Raw genomic sequence first — 22,460 nt, forward strand, 5'->3', positions numbered from 1 at the left:
CTCTATCCACTGAGCTAAACCGGTTTCGGCAGGGTTATCATTTTATTGAGTGCTTAGTTGCTGTCTTTGTCTTTGAGATAGTTGCATACAGACAGCTATATCTGAAAGCTATAGGGAAGGCACATAAATGACCCCTACTGTGCTCGGACAAGGGGCAGCCTGTTCCAATAGCCCAGATCTCAGTTACTTACAATTAAAGTGCCAGCCAACTCGCAGGTTGGTTTCTGCAATTTCTTAGCAAGGTCCCATATGAACCTTAAGCTTTATCCACATAAAAAATAGGGCCTCATTTTTAACATCAATTACTACATTAAGGATACAGGAGCTCTGCCCCCGAGTACTGGAGGAGGTTAGGCCAGATAAATACTTTTCAGACATTTTTTTACTATAAAATCCTTTCTTCAAATATATCCTGACAAAGATTTCTAAGACATTAAAGAGGAGTTTTCTGGATTTGTTTTCTCCATGATAGGCACAGGGAACAACAGTGGCTTTGGTAACATCAAATGAATGTATTTCCAAGAAAAGATTTACAAATACCATACAAATTGTAAAGTCATTTAGTGGTTCAGTACATAATTCTAGTTGTGATTGTTAGCGCTGACAGGCCTTGGCTTTGGCCCTTAACCAGTCCTAGGCTGAAAGGCTGACTCAGGTAGTTAGGAAGTTTTCTGGTTCAAATCATTAGATTCAAATGATCCACTGTCCTCCTGGAAGTCAGAGCCAGCAGAGAAACTCCAAACACACTCTAAACTGAGCGTTAGTGCTGGCTTTACCCCACACACTGCGCAGCTGAGGACGGAGCAGGAACGGAGCAAAAACTACAGGCAGGATCCCTCGGGAGAAGGCCTGCAGGAAGCAGTTCCCAGTGAAAGCTGAAATCAAGTGACAGATTTGTTTCTTCTTTGGGATCGGTCACATGGGAACATGAGCCCAAAGCACATCTCCTTAAGAGGAGACGTTGTGCTGCCGGCTCACCAGCCTGACTATCCTGAGCTGCGGCTTCTGACAGGATGCGTGGCTCATGCTCCAGGGGGTGACGATTACAGTTTGAAGCCGGAGTGGATGGCCACGATGCCCGATGACAGGCTTTCGTAAGTCACTTTCTGAAAACCCGCATCTTCTATCATCTCCTTGAACTCCTCCTAAAACACAAAGGGAGACATGGCAAGCATCACCTCGAGGTCACCTGTCAGGCCTTTGGCATAAGTTACGGGAGTTTTGTACCTGAGCTGGGAACTGTCGAATACTCTCTACAAGGTACTGGTAGGACTTCCAGTTTCCTGCAATAACCTCGCCCAGGACAGGAATAACCTGGAAGCTGTAGAGATCATAAAGCCTAGACAAAAAGGCAAAAGATTAAGGTTAGAACATGCCCCTTGGTGAGAAGCAAGAGGGTCTAAGCCCGGGGTCACAAACTCAGATGCCTAGAGCGGTGGTTCTCAACCTTCCTAATGCCGCGGCCCTTTAATACAGCTCCTCATGTCGTGGTGACCCCCAACCATAAAATTATTTTCGATGCTACTTCATAACTGTAATTTTGCTACTGATATGTAATGTAAATATCTGTGTTTTCCGATGGTCTTAGGTGACCCTGCTGGCGGTTCTCAACCTGTGGGTCGCAGCATTAGGAAGGCTGAGAACCGCTGGCCTAGAGGGTCAAGCAAGTTCCCAAACTAAGCGAAGTGTCCAGGTGCAAGGTCCGTGGGGAGCGATAAGGGTGCGGTGACAGGTAGTTAGGAGGTGCCGTAAAAGGGGAGAAGGGGTGGTTGCTGCTCAGCTCTGACCGTGGCCATGTGGGAATACGGCCTATCCGGGGTCGCTATGTTTTCTGACTTCTCAGGTGAAGCTGAAAATCCAGATTTTTATGTAAACTTTTATGAATTTTAAATATGAACATCTAAACCAACTTATTAAAATGCCAGGACTCAAAACCTGTGGACAGCCTGAGGCCTCCGGCTGCTGGTGTGAGACTGCCCCGGCCTAGATGTTTGCATTCAGGAGAGGCTGCGAGGTTCACGCTTCCTGCTTACCGGCTACTTCCTGTACACTTTGGAATGGGAACCCCTGGCTACACAATGAGAATCAAGCCCTGGTAACAATACCAACTTGGATACAAGGGGATTGTCCACTTGGCTGAACTCCAGGCAGAGAAACCGTCCTCCTGGTTTCAGGACCCGATGAGCTTCCTGGAGCGCCTGAGTGAGAAAAGGAGCAGAAGGACACATTCCTCAGCAGACTCACTCCGTCCCAGGAGGCCCAGGCAGCTTTAGCTTCTGTGGACATTACAAGTTATGTCCCACTGATCCTTTGTTCATTCTCAGTTGAGAAGATGTAACAGCAGAAATAACCCTATAACACCCTATATTTTATAGGTTTTCTGTTGCTCATGAGGAGATTACTTGAGCCTAGCTGGTGTGGCTTAGTGAATAGAGTGTTAGTGTTCGGACTGAAGGGTCTCGGGTTTGATTCCGGTTAAGGGCACATGCCCTGGTTGCAGGCTTGATTCTCTCTCATCATTAATGTTTCTCTCTCTCCCTCTCCCTTCCTCTCTGAAATCAATAAAATATCTATATATATAAAAGGCCAATATGTTAAGTGTCCCCCTGACTGGTCGCTATGATGCACACTGACCACCAGGAGCTGCCGTGACCCACACTGGCCATTTACAAAGAGATGGCACCACGGACCTGATGCCCACAAAGCAACTCTCGGCTTTTCCCAAATGGGACACAGGCCCTGCCACCAGACCAGAGTGACAGCCCACCAAATAGCAGCCAACACTGCCAAGACCCCATGGCGCAAAATGCAGCCCACAGCCCATTGCGGTGGGCACTGAGTAATGATGTCACATAGCAACGCCTGGCTTCTTCTCCCGAGCCACTAGCCTCCTTGGAGTTTCTTCAGCCCAAGAACACGACTTGCTTTATAGCCAGGTGGAAACATTTCACACTTTAACCTAATGTCTGTGAAGCATTTTCCCGTGCCTCATCTCATTTGATCTTCTCAGAAGTCCTGGAGTAGGTAGACAGAGATTCAGTGGAATTTTCTTTTCATTAGCCAGAAAACAGAGATTTAGAAAGCTTAGAAACTTGACCCGACTGAAAAGAAGTAAGAGATGATGGACTTTGAAAATGACTTTAGAATATAGTCAAACACTGCTGCAGTTAAATATTTTAGCATTTGTTCTCCCTGTGTGATCTACAATAATAATCTGCTTCATGTTGCTATTTACTGCTGTGTTGCTGACAATTACATTAAAGAGAAGTTGAGGTGCTTCACTGGGCTGGAAAAGTTTAGCTACATCAGAAAGCAGGTCTAATTTAGCAAGTTTATTCTATATCTATAAAAGGCTAAGTTGACTCGTGCATGCATGATACATATAAAGCTCTTGCTGGCGCCAATTGCATGCGTGTGTTTTGATCCATCACTGTCAATTGTGAATTTGGTTGACACTTCTATTATAGAGAAAGGATGAATAATGATATTAAAATATTTCTCCTAATTAATTTCCTTTCAATGTGCACAAACCTGTGCACCTGGTACTAATACATACATATATACATACATACATACATACATATATATATATGTGTGTGTGTATATATATATATATATATATATATATATATATATATATAAAACATCTCTCTCTATATATAAAATCCTAAGCTACTGAATGACTGAACAACCAGTTGACCCGTTGCTATGATGGGCACTAACTCCTCAACGTAGGAGCTGCCCCCTGGTGGTCAGTGCGCTCCCACAGCCAATTTCCTGTTTGGGCCAACCTCTGTGGTCCCTCCCCCTGGCCAGCCAGAGGCCCCCCCCCCCCTCCCCGCCCCCTGCCCCATAGGCCCCAATTGCCAGCCAGGCCGAGGAACCCCACCCATGCACAAATCTGTGCATTGGGCCTCTAGTGTATATATAAAAGAGAAGCTTACTTGATTTATACAGACTCAGATTGGTACAACCCCCACCAAGGGCAATTTTTGGTGATCAAAATCACAATGCATATTCTCTTTGATCAAGCAATTTTACATTAATGAATCTATCTCACAGAAATGCTTCTACTATGGAAATGACATGCAGCACTATTTGAACAGCACAAGATTAGAAGCATCTTAGCCATTAATGAGACTGGTTAAATGATGAAACTTCTATGCAAATGGAATCCATGCAGCTATCGGAAAAAGGAAGTGCCATGTTCTTTATGCACTGACATGGAAAAATCTCCAAAATATATCAAGATATATACTCCATATATATATATATATATATATATATATATATATATATATATATATATATATATATAAATTCCAGAGAGGAAGAGGAGAGACAGAAACATCAATGATGAATCATCAATTGGCTGCCTCCAGCACCCCCACTACTGGAGATCAAGACCACAACCCCAAGCATGTGCCCTTGACTAGAATCGAACCCGGGACCCTTTAGTCCACAGGCTGACACTCTTATCTACTGAGCCAAATCAGCTAGGACTATTCCACTTCTTTTTAATGAAAAGAAATAATAAACTGACTACAGACACAGACAGGTCACAAAAACCAAGCTAAAAAGCTAAAGACCACCATAAAGGGTGTCTCAGCCAAAGCAGAAGAATCAGGTAACTGGAGCCCATATTACTGAACCGAAACTGATGCCTTGTACATTGTCTTCAAATGCTAAAGTAGAAATAAAGAGTTGCATCAGATTAAGCAATTTTACATTCCCTTCTCTCTGCACATTCCCTTCTCTCTATAGAGGATCCATGAGTCTACAGCTACCTTCTGCCAAAATAGTGTTCAAGTGCTTGTTTCTGCGTCAACCTCAGAAATGCAGCTAAGCTTCTGCAAACTCTCAGGGTCGGATGGCTTCACAAGTGAGAGGAAACGGATGAAACCTCAGAGCGAGACTGACAGTCTAAAGAAAGAAATACCAACCCACGCAACAAAGGCTTCTCTGGCATCTGCTCTACTTGGTCCTTATCAATTTTGAGTAGGAACATTGGCAACTTAAAGGATGGAGGCCCCTGACTCTGCAACAGTCATTCCACTCAAGATCCGAGCCCAGAGAAGAATCTCATCCTTCTTCATTCACCGTGGAGCCACACCAGAGCCAATACCCCGAGATGCAGCCATTCGTACCCGGTCCATGTGGGTGACGTTCCGGATCCCAAAGGCGATGGTGTAAACATCAAACTTGTCTTCATCAAAGGGCAGTTCTTCAGCATCTCCCAACACCCAAGCGAGTCCTGAAAGAGAAAATGAGTTTTCGTCTTGGTCTGGTAGCTGTCTCTCCTGCACCCAGGGAATTGCCAAACCTGTGGAGGCGGCTTCGGAACCCTCCAGGCAGAAGCTGGACAGCCTGGACACCCTGCTTGCGGCTTCTGAAGTGAGGGCAGTTTTGTGGGGCTGAGCCCTTAAACATGCTGAATCTGGTGCTAACTCTTGTAGTTACGTGTCAGAATGGAACTGAACTGTCAGACACCTACTTTGGTGTAGAAGAATTGGAGAACCGTTTGGTGATGAGCAGACATCCCATTTGGTGTCAGAAAACATCGCACACCCTTGGATTCCTGGCCACCCTCTTCATGGGTGACCTCTAATCCTGAGAAGTTGAAGCTGGTGTCCTTGAAGTTTAGGAAAAGTCCTTCGCCCAAGACCCCAAGTGAAACCTGACACCGTCAAGCAGTTCTCACTTGGCTAAGTGTTTTGTATGGTGTACTGTGGTTAGGAGCCCAGATCCTGGGGTTAGACTGCCTACGTTCTAATTCCAGCTTCACCACTTATTTAAATATATTCTTATTGATTTCAGAGAGGAAGAGAGAGAGAAACATCAATGACGAGAAACAATCATTTATCAGCTGCCTCCTGCACGCCCCCTACTGGGGATCAAGCCTGAAACCCAGGCATGTGCCCTGCCCAGGAATTAAACCGTGACTTGGTTCATAGCTGTGATGCTCAATCACTGAGCCACATTGGCTTCACCATTTATTAGCTGTATGATCTTCAGAAAACTACTCTGCCTCAGTTTCCTCATCTATAAATCGGAGTTAACAATAATATCTACCTCAGAGGGTCACTGGAAGTACTCCAAGTACAGAATTTAGCATTGCTATATTGATTCTATCAGAGTCTTAGCCAATCAGTGTCTATTCCCTAAGTCTGGTCACGAATTCAGAAATTACCTTCGGGCGCCCCATAGCAGAGAGCTATGTCCTCTAAGGATCCTGATGCAGCAGGAACACGATTCACTATGCAGTGAATTAGACATAATATATGACATAAAAGGAACGCTCTACAGAGGAAGGCAAATGAAAATAGTCTTTCTGGCCCTAGTTGGTTTGGCTCAGTGGATAGAGCATCGGCCTGCAGACTGAAAGGTCCCAGGTTCAATTCCAGTCAAGAGCATATACCTTGGTTGCAGGTACATCCCCAGTAGGGGAATATTGGCAGGAGGTGTGCAGGAGGCGGCTGATCGATGATTCTAACTCTCTATCCCTCTCACTTCCTCTCTGTAAAAAATAAAATAAAAATATATTTCTTGGCTCAGTAAATAGAATTGTGGCCTGAGAACAGAAGGGTCTCAGGTTCGATTCGGGTCAGGCGCATATACCTTGGTTGCAGGCTGGATCCCCAGCCCAGGTAGGGTATGTGTGGGAGGCAACCAATCGATACATCTTTCTCACATTGATGTTTCTCTCTGTCTCTCCTGCTTCCTTCCGTTCTTTCTAAAAAAAAATTAATGGAAAAAATACCCAGTTGAGAATTAACAATAACAATAAGACAATTGTACTATCCAGCATTTAATGCTCCTATGCAGGTCGATTAGTCTTGGCAGCTGGGAGAGCCTGAAGGGCAAGCTATGTTACAGAAGAGAAGATTCCAGAAATGGAACATTACTTATCATTTCTGTCTTTGTTGCCGTTCTGTATGGCTGAGCACCAGAGAGAAAGGAAACACGTTTTCCAGTAGGAGTAAGGAAACACAGTGCCCTTGTCTAACAACACTGGGGACTGTCTGCCTCCTGGTCAGTGTGATGGCTGACAAAGAGCCCTTCGTCTTGGGGCCCAGTGGGCTGCCCGGGCGTAGGCAGCTGTTCTGAGGGGGAGGAGGAGAGAGAGTTGAGCTAAAATAACCACAGCACTCCGTGCGGGGTGGGAAGGAGAGAAGTGCGATGGCCTGAGGGACTCGGCTTTCTCTGGTGCACACCGGCCTCGCGCAGTGCTGCCTGCCGTGCCTCCAGCACGGGAGGGCAGAGCGGCGGCTCTGGAAAGCTCGGTAAACACGGTGCAGCTGCAGGATCACTACTTCTTCTTCTTTTTATTTTTATTTAATATATCTTATTGATTTTTTACAGAGAGGAAGGGAGAGAGAGAAACATCAGCTGCCTCCTGCTGGGGATGTGCCTGCAACCAAGGTACATGTCCTTGACCGGAATCGAACCTGGGACCCTTCAGTCTGCAGGCCAACGCTCTATCCACTGAGCCAGACCGGTTAGGGCTGCAGGTTCACTACTTCTACTTGAAAAAATTGTGGGGAAAAAGTACTTCAAAATATCAAAACAAACAGAAAGCCAAATGTAAAATGCACATTTTTTTCCCCCTGAATAGACTGAGATAAATGCTTCTAAAGTGTACATCTTTTTTTTTTAAATATATTTTTTATTGATTTTTTACAGAGAGGAAGGGAGAGAGATAGAGAGCTAGAAATGTCGATGAGAGAGAAACATCGACCAGCTGCCTCTTGCACAACCCCTACCGGGGATGTGCCCGCAACCAATGTACATGCCCTCGACCAGAAACAAAACCCGGGACCTTTCAGTCCGCAGACCGACGCTCTACCACTGAGCCAAACCGGCTTCGGCAAAAGTGTACATCTTTTTAAAAAATATATATTTATTGATTTCAGAGAGGAAGGGAGAGGGAGAGGGAGAGATAGAAACATCAATGATGAGAATCATTGATCGGCTGCCCCGCACTGGGATTGAGGCTGCAACCTAGGCATGTGCCCTCGACCAGAATCGAACCTGGGACTCTTCAGTCCACAGGCTGACGTTCTATCCACTGAGACAAACCAGCTAGAGCTAAAGTGTACATCTTTAAGCAAGGCCACAAATTGCCCGTTTTGTGGTTACGGTGGCTTCCTGGAGCTAAGAGTCTCCTAGCTGCTACGAAGTCCTGTGGCTTAGGGGTACAGTCCATGCTCACTAACATCGCCGAAAGGTTTTTGGAAACCATGACTTCAAGGGAAGCGATGGATAACGAAAACCAGTCTGACCACAGGCCAACTGATAGGAGAGGTAAGTCCTTACGGCACCTTTCTGGCCACAAAAACATCACCCGACTTCTACAGAAAGATTCAAAACCATTTTAATATTGAACAATGAAATAAATGTGAGCTTTAGATAAATGTAAGAAAGATTAGTAGAAACAAATCAGATAATGATTTTCCAACTTAATTACTCCAGTTTCGGACCACAAGTGGCTGGAGCCTGTCCAGGGAGCTCAGGTAGAAAGGTGAAACTGACCCTGGGCCCTAAGCGGTTTGGCTCAGTGGATAGAGCATTGGCCTGCGGACTCAAGGGTCCAGGTTCGATTCCGGACAGGGGCATGTACCTTGGTTGCAGGAACATCCCCAGTAGGGGGTGTGCAGGAGGCAGCTGATCAATGATTCTCTCTCATCGATGTTTCTGGCTCTCTGTCCCTCTCTCTTCCTCTCGGTAAAAAATCAATAAAATATATATATATTTTAAAAAATCAATAAAGTATATTAAAAAAAAAAAAAGAAAAAGAAAAGAAAGAAAGAAACTGACCCTGGGCAGGACGCCCTTCCATCACAGGCACACTCATACACCCTTTCTCACTCAGACGGGGACCATTTATTACAGGCCAGTTCACCTCCGTGCACAGCTCTGGGGTGTGGGAGGAAACTGGAGTACCTGGAGAAAACACGCAGACATGGGGAGAACATGCCAACTCTACACAGATGGTGGTCCTGGCCAGTAATCAAACTTTTTTCCCTCATCATTCTTATAACAAAAACATTGAACCAAAATTTTTTTTTAAATTTTAGCCCAGCCAGCGTAGCTCAGTGGTTAAGCATTAACTTATGAACCAGGAGGTCACGGGTCGATTCCTGATGAAGGCACATGCCTACGTTTTGGGCTTGATCCCCAGTGGGGGGTGTGCAGGAGGCAGCCTATCAGTGATTCTCTCTCATCATTGATGTTTCTCTCTTTCTCTCCCTCCATCCCTTTATGAAATCAATAAAAAAATTTTTAAAAAAATTTATTTTAGGTCCCGCTGTACTGTTTACAGGTGCTTCCTCACTGTATCCGTTGGGCCTTCTGAGAAACTGATGCTGAGATGAAGTGAAAAGGTTTTTTTATTTCTTTGGGGGGAGGCACCTGGGAAAGATAAAAGAGATGAAAGGAAGAGGAAGCAAGACTGGATGGGGAAACCTGTTAGACCCCAAGCCTCAGCCTACCGACAGGGGCCCTGGAACAAGCGACCAGCCTGGCAAGCGAGCGGAGCCCGCAGGTGCTGAGCTGGAGGCTGGCAGCTAACTACACTCCCGTGGCCGAAGGCAAAGCCCCTTTTTTAAGGGCAGTGCACCTTCTCGACTTTCACATCAAACCATCCTAGAGCTAACAGGGAAGTGGAGTGGCTCAAGAACAGGACATTTGGGGTTATGGGAAGCTGCTGGGAATTGAAAGCAAAACTTCTGTCTCAGGGCCCAGGAGCTGAGATCAGAAGCCTCCGCTCCAGTGGGAGATCTGCCATTGAAGTTGTTACTTGGGTAAGATATGTAACCCTTTTGGGCTCAGTCAGCTTCCTGTCACATAGGGCTGATAACCTAACTCTCCAGGCTGCTGAAATAATGTGCATAAAACCGGATCCACCCCCACAGATTACCTTCAACTTCTACGTAGCTATAATAAAGCAGAAAAATAAAGCACTTCAGCATTTCCCCCATTGCATCTTATTTTATAAACATACTAGAGGCCCGGTGCATGACATTCATGCACTCAGGGGTAGGAGAGGGGGTCCCTCAGCCTGGCCTGCGCCCTTTAGCAGTCAAGGAGCCCTGGGGGAAGTCTGACTGGTGGCTTAGTGCTGCCACAGCTGCTGCGCTCACCAGCTGTCAACCCAGCTTGTGGCTGAGCAGCGCTCCCCTGTGGGAGTGCACTGACCACCAGAGGGCAGCTCCTGTGTTGAGGATCTGCCCCCTGGTGGTTAGTGCATGCCATAGCAACCAGTTGTTCAGCCATTTGGTCAATTTGCATATTACCCTTTTATTATATAGGATTATTATATAGAATAAGCATTTCCTCTGCGCACTTTCTGTAGGACTTGCCAGTTTTGTATCCTTGGGCACAGGCTTTCTTCTTTCCAATCTTCAGCATCTCCTTGTTGATGTCACAGATCACGACATGGGAACCGTTCAAGGAATCCTCTTCATTCTGGTACTTTTGGGCAATTTCTTCCCAGGATAAATTTTGCTGGGTCCTTAACTGCCTCTTCTGCTTTCTCCAATGCTGGGCCTGGATGTAATTAAGGAACCGGAAGGCAATGTCACCTGTGGGAAGCCAGGGAGGAAAGATGGAAACATAAAAACAAGCCCAGCATTTCCTAACTCCAAAGCGACAACAAGCTGCAGGAGCTGAGGAGTGTACGAAAATGAAGTTTGTTCTCATCTCCACAGTAACTGCTATTTTTTAACTCCTAATATTCTTTAGAAAACTTTATTTAAAAATTGCATAAATAATGGATGGACATATTCTTTTCTTTTCTTTTATGAACATATTCTTACCATAAAAGACTCACTATCTCAATTTTTAGAATAAAACATGAACATTGCATTCTGTCCATACCGTTTCCAGACATTACAAGTATTCAGAGTTTATTGTACAGCCTTCTACTCTTTTTCTAATAATGTTTATGAAAATAACCTAGTTACAAGCAATAATTCCCTTTCCCATCACCATCTCTGTTCCAGTTCAGTTCTACAGAGACCATCTTTCCCAACTCCTTTAGCTGTTTCTTCTACGTTACGGCTGTACGTTACAGCTATTTCTTTCCTTACCAAATTTATGATATCCTGTTCCCCATTTCTGCTTGCCTCTGCTCAATATCACTTTTCACAATTCCTCATAATACCTGGGTAACTTAGCATAATAAACTAATCAATAGTTGATTTCTTATTCTGTCAACTACAGACAGTATCTCTTGGTTCCCTTCAATCTTCCATCCTATGTACTTTTACTCTGTCAAAACTGGTGACGTTTTATTTGTCTTATAGCTATAATTAAGCCTTCTGCCCTATGTTGGTGGTCAGTCTAAAAGCTAAAAATCAGAGTGTTTAATAATGTGGCCAGGTAAATACTGTTCCAGCAAAGTGAGTGCTTTCTGAAATAACATTTTTTTAAAAATATATTTTTATAGATTTCAGAGAAGAAGGGAGAGGGAGGGAGAGAAACATCAATGATGAGACAGAATCAATGATAGGCTGCCTCCTGCACAGCCCCCACTAGGGATTCAAACCCGCAACCTAGGCATGTGCTCTTGACTGGAATCAAACCCGGGCCCTTCAGTCCACAGACTGACGCTCTTATCCACTGAGCCAAAACAGCTAGGGCTAAAGCAGTTGCTTTATTGAGGGATAAATTGGTTATTTCAAAAAATTTTTTTAGTATTACAAAAATGATGCAGTGAGCATATTTATAGTTATGTCTTGGTTGTTTGTTTTCGTTAATCCTCACCCACGGATATTTTTCCATTGATTTTTAGAGAGTGGAAGGGAGGGGGAAGACAGAGAGAGAAACATCGATATGAGAGAGACACATTGATTGGATGACTCCCACATACGGCCTCATCAGGGGTGGGGATTGAGCTTGCAACGGAGGCACATGCCCTTGACTGGAATAGAACCCAGGACGCTCAGTCCTCGGGCTGATGCTCTATCCATTGATCCAAACTGGCTAGGGCGAGCTATATCTTCTTAAAGGTCTTTTTAAACATGTGGGAAGTCCTTTTAATTACATTTTCTACATGGGCAGCTGTCAGCATGAAGTGATGCTACTGCTCATGGTACACTGGAGATGTAGGCAGCTCCGACTGAACCCCTTCTGAACTTCATCTTCGTGCCATTTTTTTAGAATTGTAACTGTGGGATCCTACAATAAACTGTTACACTGCTAAATTGTCTGTCCTCCACGGAGCAGAATTTTTTTTCCTGCCTTCTAAGATTCATTTGGGGAGAGGACCATGTCAACAAAGCCACGTTTGTTTCAAACATGGAGGTTATTCTACTATAATTTATTAAACATTTTCTGTTTGTACAATAACACTACTGCATTATATCATACATTGTAATGTACATTTAATATGCACATTAGCCATGTAATGATATCACATGAGGCATTTTAGAAACCCATGATATTTTCCCCTAATGTCTAGGGTGCACCAAAGGAGCATGCATACACCAATGCGCTGCTGATATCTGGCGTGACAATGGATTAAGCAGGAGAAGCTGCCTAGAAAGCTTATATAATATGATAAAGGCATCCTCCCCAACCTGAGAAAGATGGTGAAGGCGGCAAGTCATTTAGATGGTAAAATGTCACTGGAGTGAAAAACTGGTCTTTTCACTCTGTAATCTGTGCATTTTAGAAAAGTGACAGGCACAAAGCTGACATTCTGTGCCTTTGATTGACGTTGAGTTAAAAAAAAAAAAAAGAAAAAAAGAGTAGCCGAAACCGGTTTGGCTCAGTGGATAGAGCACCAGCCTGCAGACTGAGAGGTCCCAGGTTTGATTCTGGTTGAGGGCATGTGCCTTGGTTGCGGGCACATCCCCGGTTGGGGGTGTGCAGGAGGCAGCTGATTGGTGTTTCTCTATCATCGATGTTTCTATCTCTCTATCTCTCTCCCTTCCTCTCTGTAAAAAATCAATGAAATATATTAAAAATAAAAGAGTACACCTTTCTCAGAAGCATGTTGATTTTCAGCCCCCATCTTCAGGCCAACGGGAGGCGAGGCAGCTCATTCCAACAGGCAACGCCGATGGCGCAGAAGGCGCGGTGGAGCCCGGGAGACGGACACGGACAGGACCTGTGCCTCCGGCCACGTCGGACCCGGGAGACGGACACGGACAGGACCTGTGCCTCCGGCCACGTCGGACCCGGGAGACGGACACGGACAGTACCTGTGCCTCCGGCCACGTTGGACCCGGGAGACGGACACGGACAGTACCTGTGCCTCCGGCCACGTCGGACCCGGGAGACGGACACGGACAGTACCCGTGCCTCCGGCCACGTCGGACCCGGGAGACGGACACGGACAGTACCCGTGCCTCCGGCCACGTCGGACCCGGGAGACGGACACGGACAGTACCTGTGCCTCCGGCCACGTCGGACCCGGGAGACGGACACGGACAGGACCTGTGCCTCCGGCCACGTCGGACCCGGGAGACGGACACGGACAGTACCTGTGCCTCCGGCCACGTTGGACCCGGGAGACGGACACGGACAGTACCTGTGCCTCCGGCCACGTCGGACCCGGGAGACGGACACGGACAGTACCCGTGCCTCCGGCCACGTCGGACCCGGGAGACGGACACGGACAGTACCTGTGCCTCCGGCCACGTCGGACCCGGGAGACGGACACGGACAGTACCTGTGCCTCCGGCCACGTCGGACCCGGGAGACGGACACGGACAGTACCTGTGCCTCCGGCCACGTCGGACCCGGGAGACGGACACGGACAGTACCTGTGCCTCCGGCCACGTCGGACCCGGGAGACGGACACGGACAGTACCTGTGCCTCCGGCCACGTCGGACCCGGGAGACGGACAGGGACAGTACCTGTGCCTCCGGCCACGTCGAGGAGCTGGGTCCCGGGAAACGGGTGCATTCTCCAGAGCAGCACGTCCTTCCAGACACGGTGGATGCCAAGACTCATCATGTCATTCATCACGTCATACTTCTTGGCCACACTTTCAAACACCTGGTAAACTGACGTGGGAGAAACACAACGTAATGTGCCACGGACGAGATTAACTTGGAAAAGTCCTGAAAGAAAGAGAAGGCAGCTTCGCCCCCTGAAATGCCTGCCTTTTCAGGGCGAACCTAAGCCATGATGCTCAACATTACCTCTTCTTAGAAAGGTCTATATTTCTTCATTTAAAAAATCAAAAATCAAAAAGGCCTGTGGACTGAAGGGTCCCAGGTTCGATTCCGGTCAAGGGCATGTACCTTGGTTGTGGGCACATCCCCAGTAGGGGGTGTGCAGGAGGCAGCTGATCGGTGTTTCTCTTTCATTGATGTTTCTAACTCTCTATCCCTGTCCCTTCCTCTCTGAAAAAAATCAATAAAATATATTTAAAAAAAAAAAAATCAACCTCTTCTCTACTGTCTTAGTTATCTTTTTGACCATCACTTTGTAATCATGCCATATACATATGTGGTACTAAATAGATTTCTGTTTCTTCGAGGACAGGGGTGATGGTGGAATTCTTTCTAATGGTTATTATAATAAGAGACAACAAAATCCATTAGAAAGACACATGGCTAATGGAAAGGAAAGCCTCAGGTCATCTCAGCCTGTATCACCGAGAAAAAACTCAGTTTGGGGGGCAGGTGGATGGCAAGATGTGAATCAGGGTTGCGTTACATTGCAGAGGGTCCTCGTGAATCATCTCCATAGGGTCAAGCCGAATGTGGAATCTGGGCTAGCTGGAAAGAGTTTACTTTAGGAGTCAGGCTACATTTAACTTCTCTGCCCCTCAGTTCCTCTGCCCATAAGATGAGAAAACCAGTGCCAGTCCCTCCCTGCCTCCCTGCCATAGGCTGAACTAGGTAGTGAAGGGGAGATGCTCTGAGTTTTTCGGATGAGATGTACCAAATAGATCCAAAACATAACTGTCCTCTGCTGAATCAGCGACCACGGAATTCCTCCTCAACTCAATCCTGAATGCCCATTCTCAACACTGGGATCTCCAAGTCTGCTTTTTCCTTTTTCCTTTTTTTTTTTTTTTTTTTTTTTTTTTTTTGTAATCCTAACTTGAGGATATTTTTCCATTGATTATTAGAGAAAGTGGAAGGGAGAGAGAAGGATAGAGAGAAACATTGGGATGAGAGAGACACACCAATTGGTTGCCTCCTGCAAGCACCCCAACCAGGGGCAGGGAACCTGTAATTAAGGTAAGTGCTATTGACTCGAATTGAACCTGGGACCCTTCAGTCTCAGGCCAATACTCTCTATCCACTGAGCAAAACTGGCTAGGCTTTTTCCTTCTGAACATCTTTTGAGGAGTTGAGCAACACAGGCTCAAACCACTGTGTATAACCACCCCTAGCTTTGCAAGGTTCTAAAATGCATGAATTCCAGTTACTATGGTTTAGTTAAATAATACCAGTCCCCCAATAATATTTTAAAAATACAGCCGAGCCGGGACCGGTTTGGCTCAGCGGATAGAGCGTCGGCCTGCGGACTGAAGGGTCCCGGGTTCGATTCCGGTCAAGGGCATGTACCTTGGTTGCGGGTGCATCCCCAGTAGGGGGTGTGCAAGAGGCAGATGATTGATGATTCTCTCTCATCGATGTTTCTAACTCTCTGTCCCTCTCAATTCCTCTCTGTGTAAAATCAATAAAATATATTAAAAAATAAAAAAATAAAAAATAAAAATACAGCCGAAACCGGTTTGGCTCAGTGGATAGAGCGTCAGCCTGCAGACTGAAGGGTCCCGGGTTCGATTCCGGTCAGGGGCATGTACCTGGGTTGCGGGCACATCTCCAGTGGGAGGTGTGCAAGAGGCAGCTGATCAGTGATTCTCTCTCATCGATGTTTCTAACTCTCTATCCCTCTCCTTTCCTCTCTGTAAAAAAAAAAAAAAAAAAAAAAAAAAAAAAAATCAATAAAATATATTTTTAAAAAAATACAATGGCATACTAACTGTAACTGCATAAAGTGTAAAGTTCACTAATACTTCTTTTTTTTTAAAATATATTTTATTGATTTTTAAAATTTATTTATTTATTTTAAACTTTTTAAAAATATATTTTATTGATTTTTTACAGAGAGGAAGAGAGAGGGATAGTTAGGAACATCGATGAGAGAGAGACATCTATCAGCTGCCTCTTGCACATCCCCCACTGGGGACGTGCCCGCAATTAAGGTACATGCCCTAGACCGGAATCGAACCTGGGACCTTTCAGTCCACAGGCAGATGCTCTATCCACTGAGCCAAACCGGTTTCGGCACTAATACTTCTTTAGTCCACAAATTACTATATAAATCACAAATATGCATCACGACAGATAACCATTCATGTAACTTCTTCCATAGTTTGTTAAGTGGTGGGTCACCATACATCACTTGTTCAGTTCACACATAGACAGCAAAGCATGTAATTGTGTTAACCCCCTATCTCTGTTGAAAACGTGGCATTTTACAAAACTGGATAATTAAGAGGAAATTTGCCAACAAAAACGGAAGTGCAGCAAAGAACAAAATGTTGATAACAGTGAAAGTGACATTTAAATAGATGTCAATGGTCGAAACCGGTTTGGCTCAGCTCTCTCTTCCTCTCTGTAAAAAATTAATAAAAATATATTAAAAAAAAAAGAAAAGAAATAGATGTCAGTGGAGTTGTAGGAGAAACGGCTGACCGTTGAATGTGACACTGCTGTCATTCAAGAGCCTCCAGATGCAGCAGATCTCTGTGAGATGGGCTCACTGACATAAATGAGGATGAGGTTGTGATGAAAACGTTGGAGATGCCCCAGAGGAAACGATGCCAGCAAAAAAGTTCACATTAAAGGAATTCTTGGAGATAATTCATGACTGAAAGTGAAAGGATAAGCCCTAGCTGATTTGGCTCAGTGGATAGAGCATCCGGACTTAAGCATCCGGGGTTCAATTCTAGTCAAGGGCATGTGCGTGGGTTGTGGGCTCAATCCCAGTAGGCAGCCAATCAATGATTCTCTCTCATCATTGATGTTTCTATCTCTCTCTTCTTCTTTCTTCCTCTCTGATATCAATAAAAAATATATTAAAAAAAAGAAAGTGAAAGGAGAAAATGTTAGAAACTGATTGGGACTTTGGAAGGAGTATGGCAATTTGCCAAGGCATAGAGAAGATGCTCATCCTACTGTACAGTAAATGCTGAGAAGATAGCGAACACTGTTCAAAATATTGGTAACTTTTTTACAAAGGAATAAAACCACTTAATGGTTGGGGAGCAGGAGACTTGGCTGGAAAAAGGTGTAAGGAGGACTCTGAGAAAAGGGAAGGGTATGGAAGGTGCCGGCCCTGTTTATCGGAATTCCGACTTAGGGGAGACGGGAGTGTCGAAGGCAGCGCCCCTGATTATGCCTTGACCTTCCCAAACAAGTCTGTGCACCCGCAGACCCCGGGTGTTTACAGGATGCTTATGCTTAATCCCTGGATGCCCTAGCCTAGAGGAAAATGTAAACACGTGTGCTCCTAAGATTACCCACCCGCTGACTGTATCTAAAAGATAAACTTTATCTCAAACTGCTGGTCCAATAAAAGCCTAAGGAGGCAGGCCACCTAGACTGCTTGGTTCCTTGAGCCAGAAACCCTTTAGTCCTCTTTCACAGGGAAGCTGTCTGAGTGAGCAGTGGTGCCCGTGTGAGGAGCCCGGCACTTAATTCTCAATGTTTCTAATTTGTTATTAGAATTTTAATTAAAGAATTTAAACTGAAATTTAATCATTCTATTAATTGAATTAAAAATTAAGCCTAAGATAATTTATAAATTATGCTAAAGAAATATTAACTTTAGGCCAAAACCGGTTTGGCTCAGTGGATAAAGCGTTGGCCTGCGGACTGAAAGGTCCCGGGTTCGATTCTGGTCAGGGGCATGTACCTTGGTTGCAGGCACGTCCCCAGTGGGGGGTGTGCAAGAGGCAGCTGATGTTTCTAACTCTATATCCCTCTCTCTTCCTCTCTGTAAAAAAATCAATAAAATATATTTTAAAAAAAGAAAAATATTAACTTTAACGTCTTTCAATTTCCCTATACATTTACAACTGACACAAGAGTTTTGGATGTTCAATAATTTTTAAAGTCCATGTAATAATTATAATCCCATTGGTTATTAAGATCACTGTGCATGATTTCAGCTTGCACAGTCATTTTTACCATCCTGCCTGTAATTCTATCTTGAGTCTTAAATCTGGAAGCTGTATTTAGCTCAGTGGGTAATTCCGCTCCCTGCTTCTCATTGTGTGAAATGTTTATATAATGTAAGGCAAAATACAGACGTTAGATATTATTATTATTTTTTTTATTCTTAAAAATATAAAAGTTTATTAATTAAAAAAAAACAAAACCAAGGAAATTAAAAACCTGATGAACAATATTAACTGTGGATTATAATAGAATCACAGATACGGGAGGGGAGTTGACTGACAATTCGGGGGGAGGGGGGAGAGAAGGGGAGTGGGCGGTGCGGGAAGAGACTGAACATAAACTGTGCACCTATGGATGAGGACAATGGGGGGTGGGGAAAGGGCAGAGGGTGGGGTGGGAACCTGGTGGAGGGGGGAAGAAATGAGGAACCTTTGTAATAATATGAACAATAAAGATTGACTTAAAAAAAAAAGTCATCTCTCTGAAAGGACACATATTATCGCTCTATTTTGTTTCAAGACATCTCATGATTATAAAAAGTTCCCCTTAAATTTTAATTCCTTTATCAAAATCTATCTTTTAAAAAAATCCTGAAAATTAAATTATACTATGGGGTTAGAGGCTGACAATAGTAGTTCAAAGTGTCTTCCTTCTTCTCCCTATTTAAAAGTTTAAATTTTATCTATGTTTATTAAGATATTTATGCTTAAGGTTCTAAGGAAGCTAATAGGTGATAAAAAAAATTATAGATGTTCCAAATTAAATTACAGCCACTGGAGAGAGAGAGAGAAGGAGACATAACTGTTAGTCTGTTAAAGGCTGTGGGCCAGCTAACAAAAGACTTCTCACATTTCTGTTGTACCTGGTGGAGTTTCGGATTGATTTCCTGGTGGCTGTTTTAGCTAGGCACCATCTCACTCCAGGAGCCTCCGGACTGTGGGCTTTCTGGGCCAATGCCCACAGTCTATTATTAACATTTTGGAAGCAACCCACCTGATTAAAATGCCAGCTCTGTAGCTTATTAGGGAATCTCGGGCAAGTGACTTAATATTTCTGTTTCAACAGTTTCTTCATCTATAAAACCATTGGGTTGTATTTATAAAAATTAATGTAAAGTACCTTAAGAGGTTTTAGGCTCTCAATAAATGTTTACTATTGTTTAACTTGGCTCCACTTATTTCACTCCACGTGCAGTTATAAAACTTCTAATGTACATCAGGCACTGAGGATATAAACATGAATGAGCCACTGTTCCTTAGCTTTCTGGGGATTCACAATGAAATAAATTTAAATCAAATATTCAAAGAGTTACAGTACACCTAAACACTTGGAAAGCTGGAGGTGAGAATAAAACACTCTGGCAGCCTTCCAGAGGGTGGTAAGTTGCACTGTAAGCTTTTTCTTGTTTCCTGGGTGACCATAGGCTAAGGGAAGGGCCTCTGGGAGCCTGACCTATCTATCCATCAGTAAAATGGGCATAACACCACAGCCACTGCAAATGGTTAGCGGGAGTTTAAAAACTGCTCTTTTCCTTTCCCAGGCCTGTGTCTCCGTGCTAAGAAACTGCTCAGTAATATCTAATATTTGTTGAACAATTAAGCAGTGTCAGGCATTGTTCAAAATAATTTTCACGTGTCAAGTAATCTAATTCTCACAAGAACTCTGAGAGAAGTGTCACTATTGTTCCTACTTGGCAAATTTGGAATCTGAAGTACAGAGAAGATACTTTCCTGTTTCTTTTCTATTAAAAAAACAACAACACACCTACTCTATTATCAAGAGGTTAAGAACGTGGCTCTGTAGTCAGACCAAACTGAACTGGAGTAATGGTTCCACCACTTCCTATGTTCAACGAGACAAGTTCTTGATTAACCTGTAAGTCTCAGAGTCCTCATGGGTCACATGGGGAAAACAATACCCACCACCAAGAAGTCTGCACGGTGCCTGGCACATTATAAACGCTAGATCGATGGGATTTTCCGATAATTGCTCCGCTTTAAAGAGGAGGCGTGGAAGCTCTGGCAGGGGTCCTCAAACTTTTTAAAGTGGGGGCCAGATCACGGTCCCTCAGAGAGCTGGAGGGCCGGACTATATGAACTACTAATTCCTACTGTAACACCTCGGCTGCGCTCACTGCCCAAAAAACCTGGCGGGCCGGATCAGACTCCTCTGCGGGCCGCATGTGGCCCGCGGGGCGTAGTTTGAAGACCCCTGCAAGAGTCAGGCTCGGGGCTACAGCACCGGAGCTAACAGAACTCCACGTTAAATCAACCCTTAGCTGGGGAAAAGGAGCTAGACCGCGGGCGGTCATTCCCCTCCACCCGCCCTCTCGCCCCACTCACCTTTGTCCCCCTTCTCCTCCTCCGACACAGTCTCAAACCCGAAGTGCGTTTCCGATGCCCGCTTCTCTTGGGACAGGAGCCGCGCGCCCAGCGGACTCCCTGGCCAGGAGCTACGGAGCCCGGGGAGCCGGCAGCCCCGCATCGCCCGCGACCACCCCCGGCCGCAATAGCCCCACAGAGCGCGAGTGCTGGGGGCCGCCATCTTGACAGTCGGCTGACCGCAGCCAGGCGACACGTCACGTTGCGTCACTAGGCGGCTGACGGCGGCTGACCAGGGACATAATTAGTCGAACGCGCCCAGAATCCTGATATTAAGGAGTTAGGCATGATCTCTGGAATCCGGAGTCTACTTCGTCATTGAGTACTCGAAGTCCTTTCTTTCTCTCCCCAAATTGAACACAAGTCGCCAGGAATAAGCGGACCTTAGGGAGACCCTCTGATCACCTCTCAGCGGCCACGTCTCTGAATCTTGCCAACCTATTACCAGTACCAACTCGCAAGATACCCAATAACTCTTGTTTTCTGGTGACGAAGAGGGGGAACTGAGGTGCAGTGTGGTAAAAGGCTAAGATGGCAGGCCAATTCTCGCAAACTGTGGCATGCATAAGAATCACTTGGCTTGAGCTTTTACAACGCAGACTGCCAGGCCCCCAATTATATTTTTGAACCAGGCAATCTGATACGGGTTTGGGGAATCTTTACTTGAGCAAACTTTTCACGTGATTCTGACGCACGGAATTCACAGACCATTCTTGAGAAACATATGCTAGACTACGTTGGAAAGTAAACATTGGAAAGAAATGGGAACGATAGCAAGTCAGAACAAATCACCATTCACACTTCCTCTCCTGCTGCAGCACAGCTGCATTTCTAGCTCCAGCTGGCATAGCATAGGTATTTTACTTCAAACCCAGGTTTTCCCATTCTTTTCTTTTTATGGAAATGGTAAAGTAGAATCCATCTTGCCCAAAAGAAGATGGGGGCGGTATGATTCTCTTTTTAAGTGCATGTTTCCTACAAATATTTCACAAGGACCCTACGAAACTATTTTGGACATAAAATTTTTTTTTCTGGTGTAATGTAGCCTGACAGATGAACACCTACCACTTTGTTTTGGAAGAACTGCACGGGGATTTCTGGTCCCTTCTCTTTTATCTTTATGTGTGATGGATGGAATGATTCATCCATGTAATCAGAGTTCTCATATCTTTGTTAAAGGAAATAAAAATTCATCAAGGAATCTTAGTATATCTTTCTTTTTCATATATATATTTATATTATTGAATTTTTTAGAGAGAGGAAGGGAGAGGGACAGAGAGCTAGAAACATCGATGAGAGAGAAACATCAATCAGCTGCCTCCTGCACACCCCCCACTGGGGATATGCCCGCAACCAAGGCACATGCCCTTGACCAGAATTGAACCCGGGACCCTTCAGTCCACAGACTGACACTCTATCCACTGAGCCAAACCAGTTCCGGCAAATCTTAGTATATCTTTCAAATGTAGTCATGCATGAGAATGGACCTCAGGATTTGAGGATGTTTCTTCTAAAATCAAATTAAGTTTCCAAACCAACATTGTGTAGGTATTCTCTCATTTCAATATGATCTGTGGGGGCAAAAAAAAAAAAAAGGGGGGGGGGAGAAAGGTGAACCAAGGTAAGGACTGGTGGAGGGTATATTAAGGAAATTTTAAAATATAAGATTATCCCTGACTGGTTGGCTCAGTGGATGAAGCATCGGCCTGTGGACTTGAAAGGTCCCAGGTTTGATTCAAGGGCACATGCCTGGGTTGTGGGCTTGTTCCCAAGTAGGGCGCGTGCAGGAGACATCCAGTCAGTGATTCTCTCTCATCATTGATGTTTCTATCTCTCTTTCCCTCTCTCTTCCTTTCTGAAATCAATAAAAGTATAAAAAATACATAAGATTAGTATCTACTTTTATTTGTCCCAGTTAAA

At 44.8% G+C, this 22,460-nt stretch overlaps 1 protein-coding gene across 2 annotated transcripts; it reads right to left on the reverse strand.

Moving 5' to 3' along the window:
• Window positions 1-364: 364 nt before the first annotated feature.
• On the reverse strand, window positions 365-20,748 carry COQ5 (coenzyme Q5, methyltransferase). 2 transcript variants are annotated; one of them, XR_014793549.1, is made up of 8 exons: window positions 20,502-20,727; window positions 13,867-14,016; window positions 10,362-10,583; window positions 5,148-5,254; window positions 2,110-2,198; window positions 1,228-1,339; window positions 979-1,145; window positions 365-875 (listed from the first exon to the last, which is right to left on the reverse strand). XR_014793549.1 is itself a non-coding variant. In XM_084868367.1 (7 exons), the coding sequence occupies exons 1-7, from the start codon at window positions 20,701-20,703 to the stop codon at window positions 1,044-1,046; spliced, it is 984 nt and encodes a 327-aa protein (XP_084724493.1). In that variant the 5' UTR covers window positions 20,704-20,748; the 3' UTR covers window positions 365-1,043. The 2 variants fall into 2 exon arrangements, 1 of the variants encoding a protein (XP_084724493.1); XM_084868367.1 differs by having other exon boundaries at window positions 365-1,145; window positions 20,502-20,748.
• Window positions 20,749-22,460: the final 1,712 nt, after the last annotated feature.

This window comes from Pipistrellus hanaki (assembly GCF_964339955.1).
Source record: "Pipistrellus hanaki genome assembly, chromosome: 19".
Taxonomy (NCBI): Eukaryota; Metazoa; Chordata; class Mammalia; order Chiroptera; family Vespertilionidae; genus Pipistrellus; species Pipistrellus hanaki.

Excerpts from the sequence above, each read along its gene's own strand:
- COQ5 (XM_084868367.1), bottom strand. The coding sequence starts at position 20,703 with ATGGCGGCCCCCAGCACTCGCGCTCTGTGGGGCTATTGCGGCCGGGGG. Across the intron at positions 2,199-5,147 it reads ACGTCACCCACATGGACCGG|GCGCTCCAGGAAGCTCATCG; the intron begins GTACGAATGGCT and ends TTTCTCACTCAG. Across the intron at positions 1,146-1,227 it reads TTCGACAGTTCCCAGCTCAG|GAGGAGTTCAAGGAGATGAT; the intron begins GTACAAAACTCC and ends TTTGTGTTTTAG.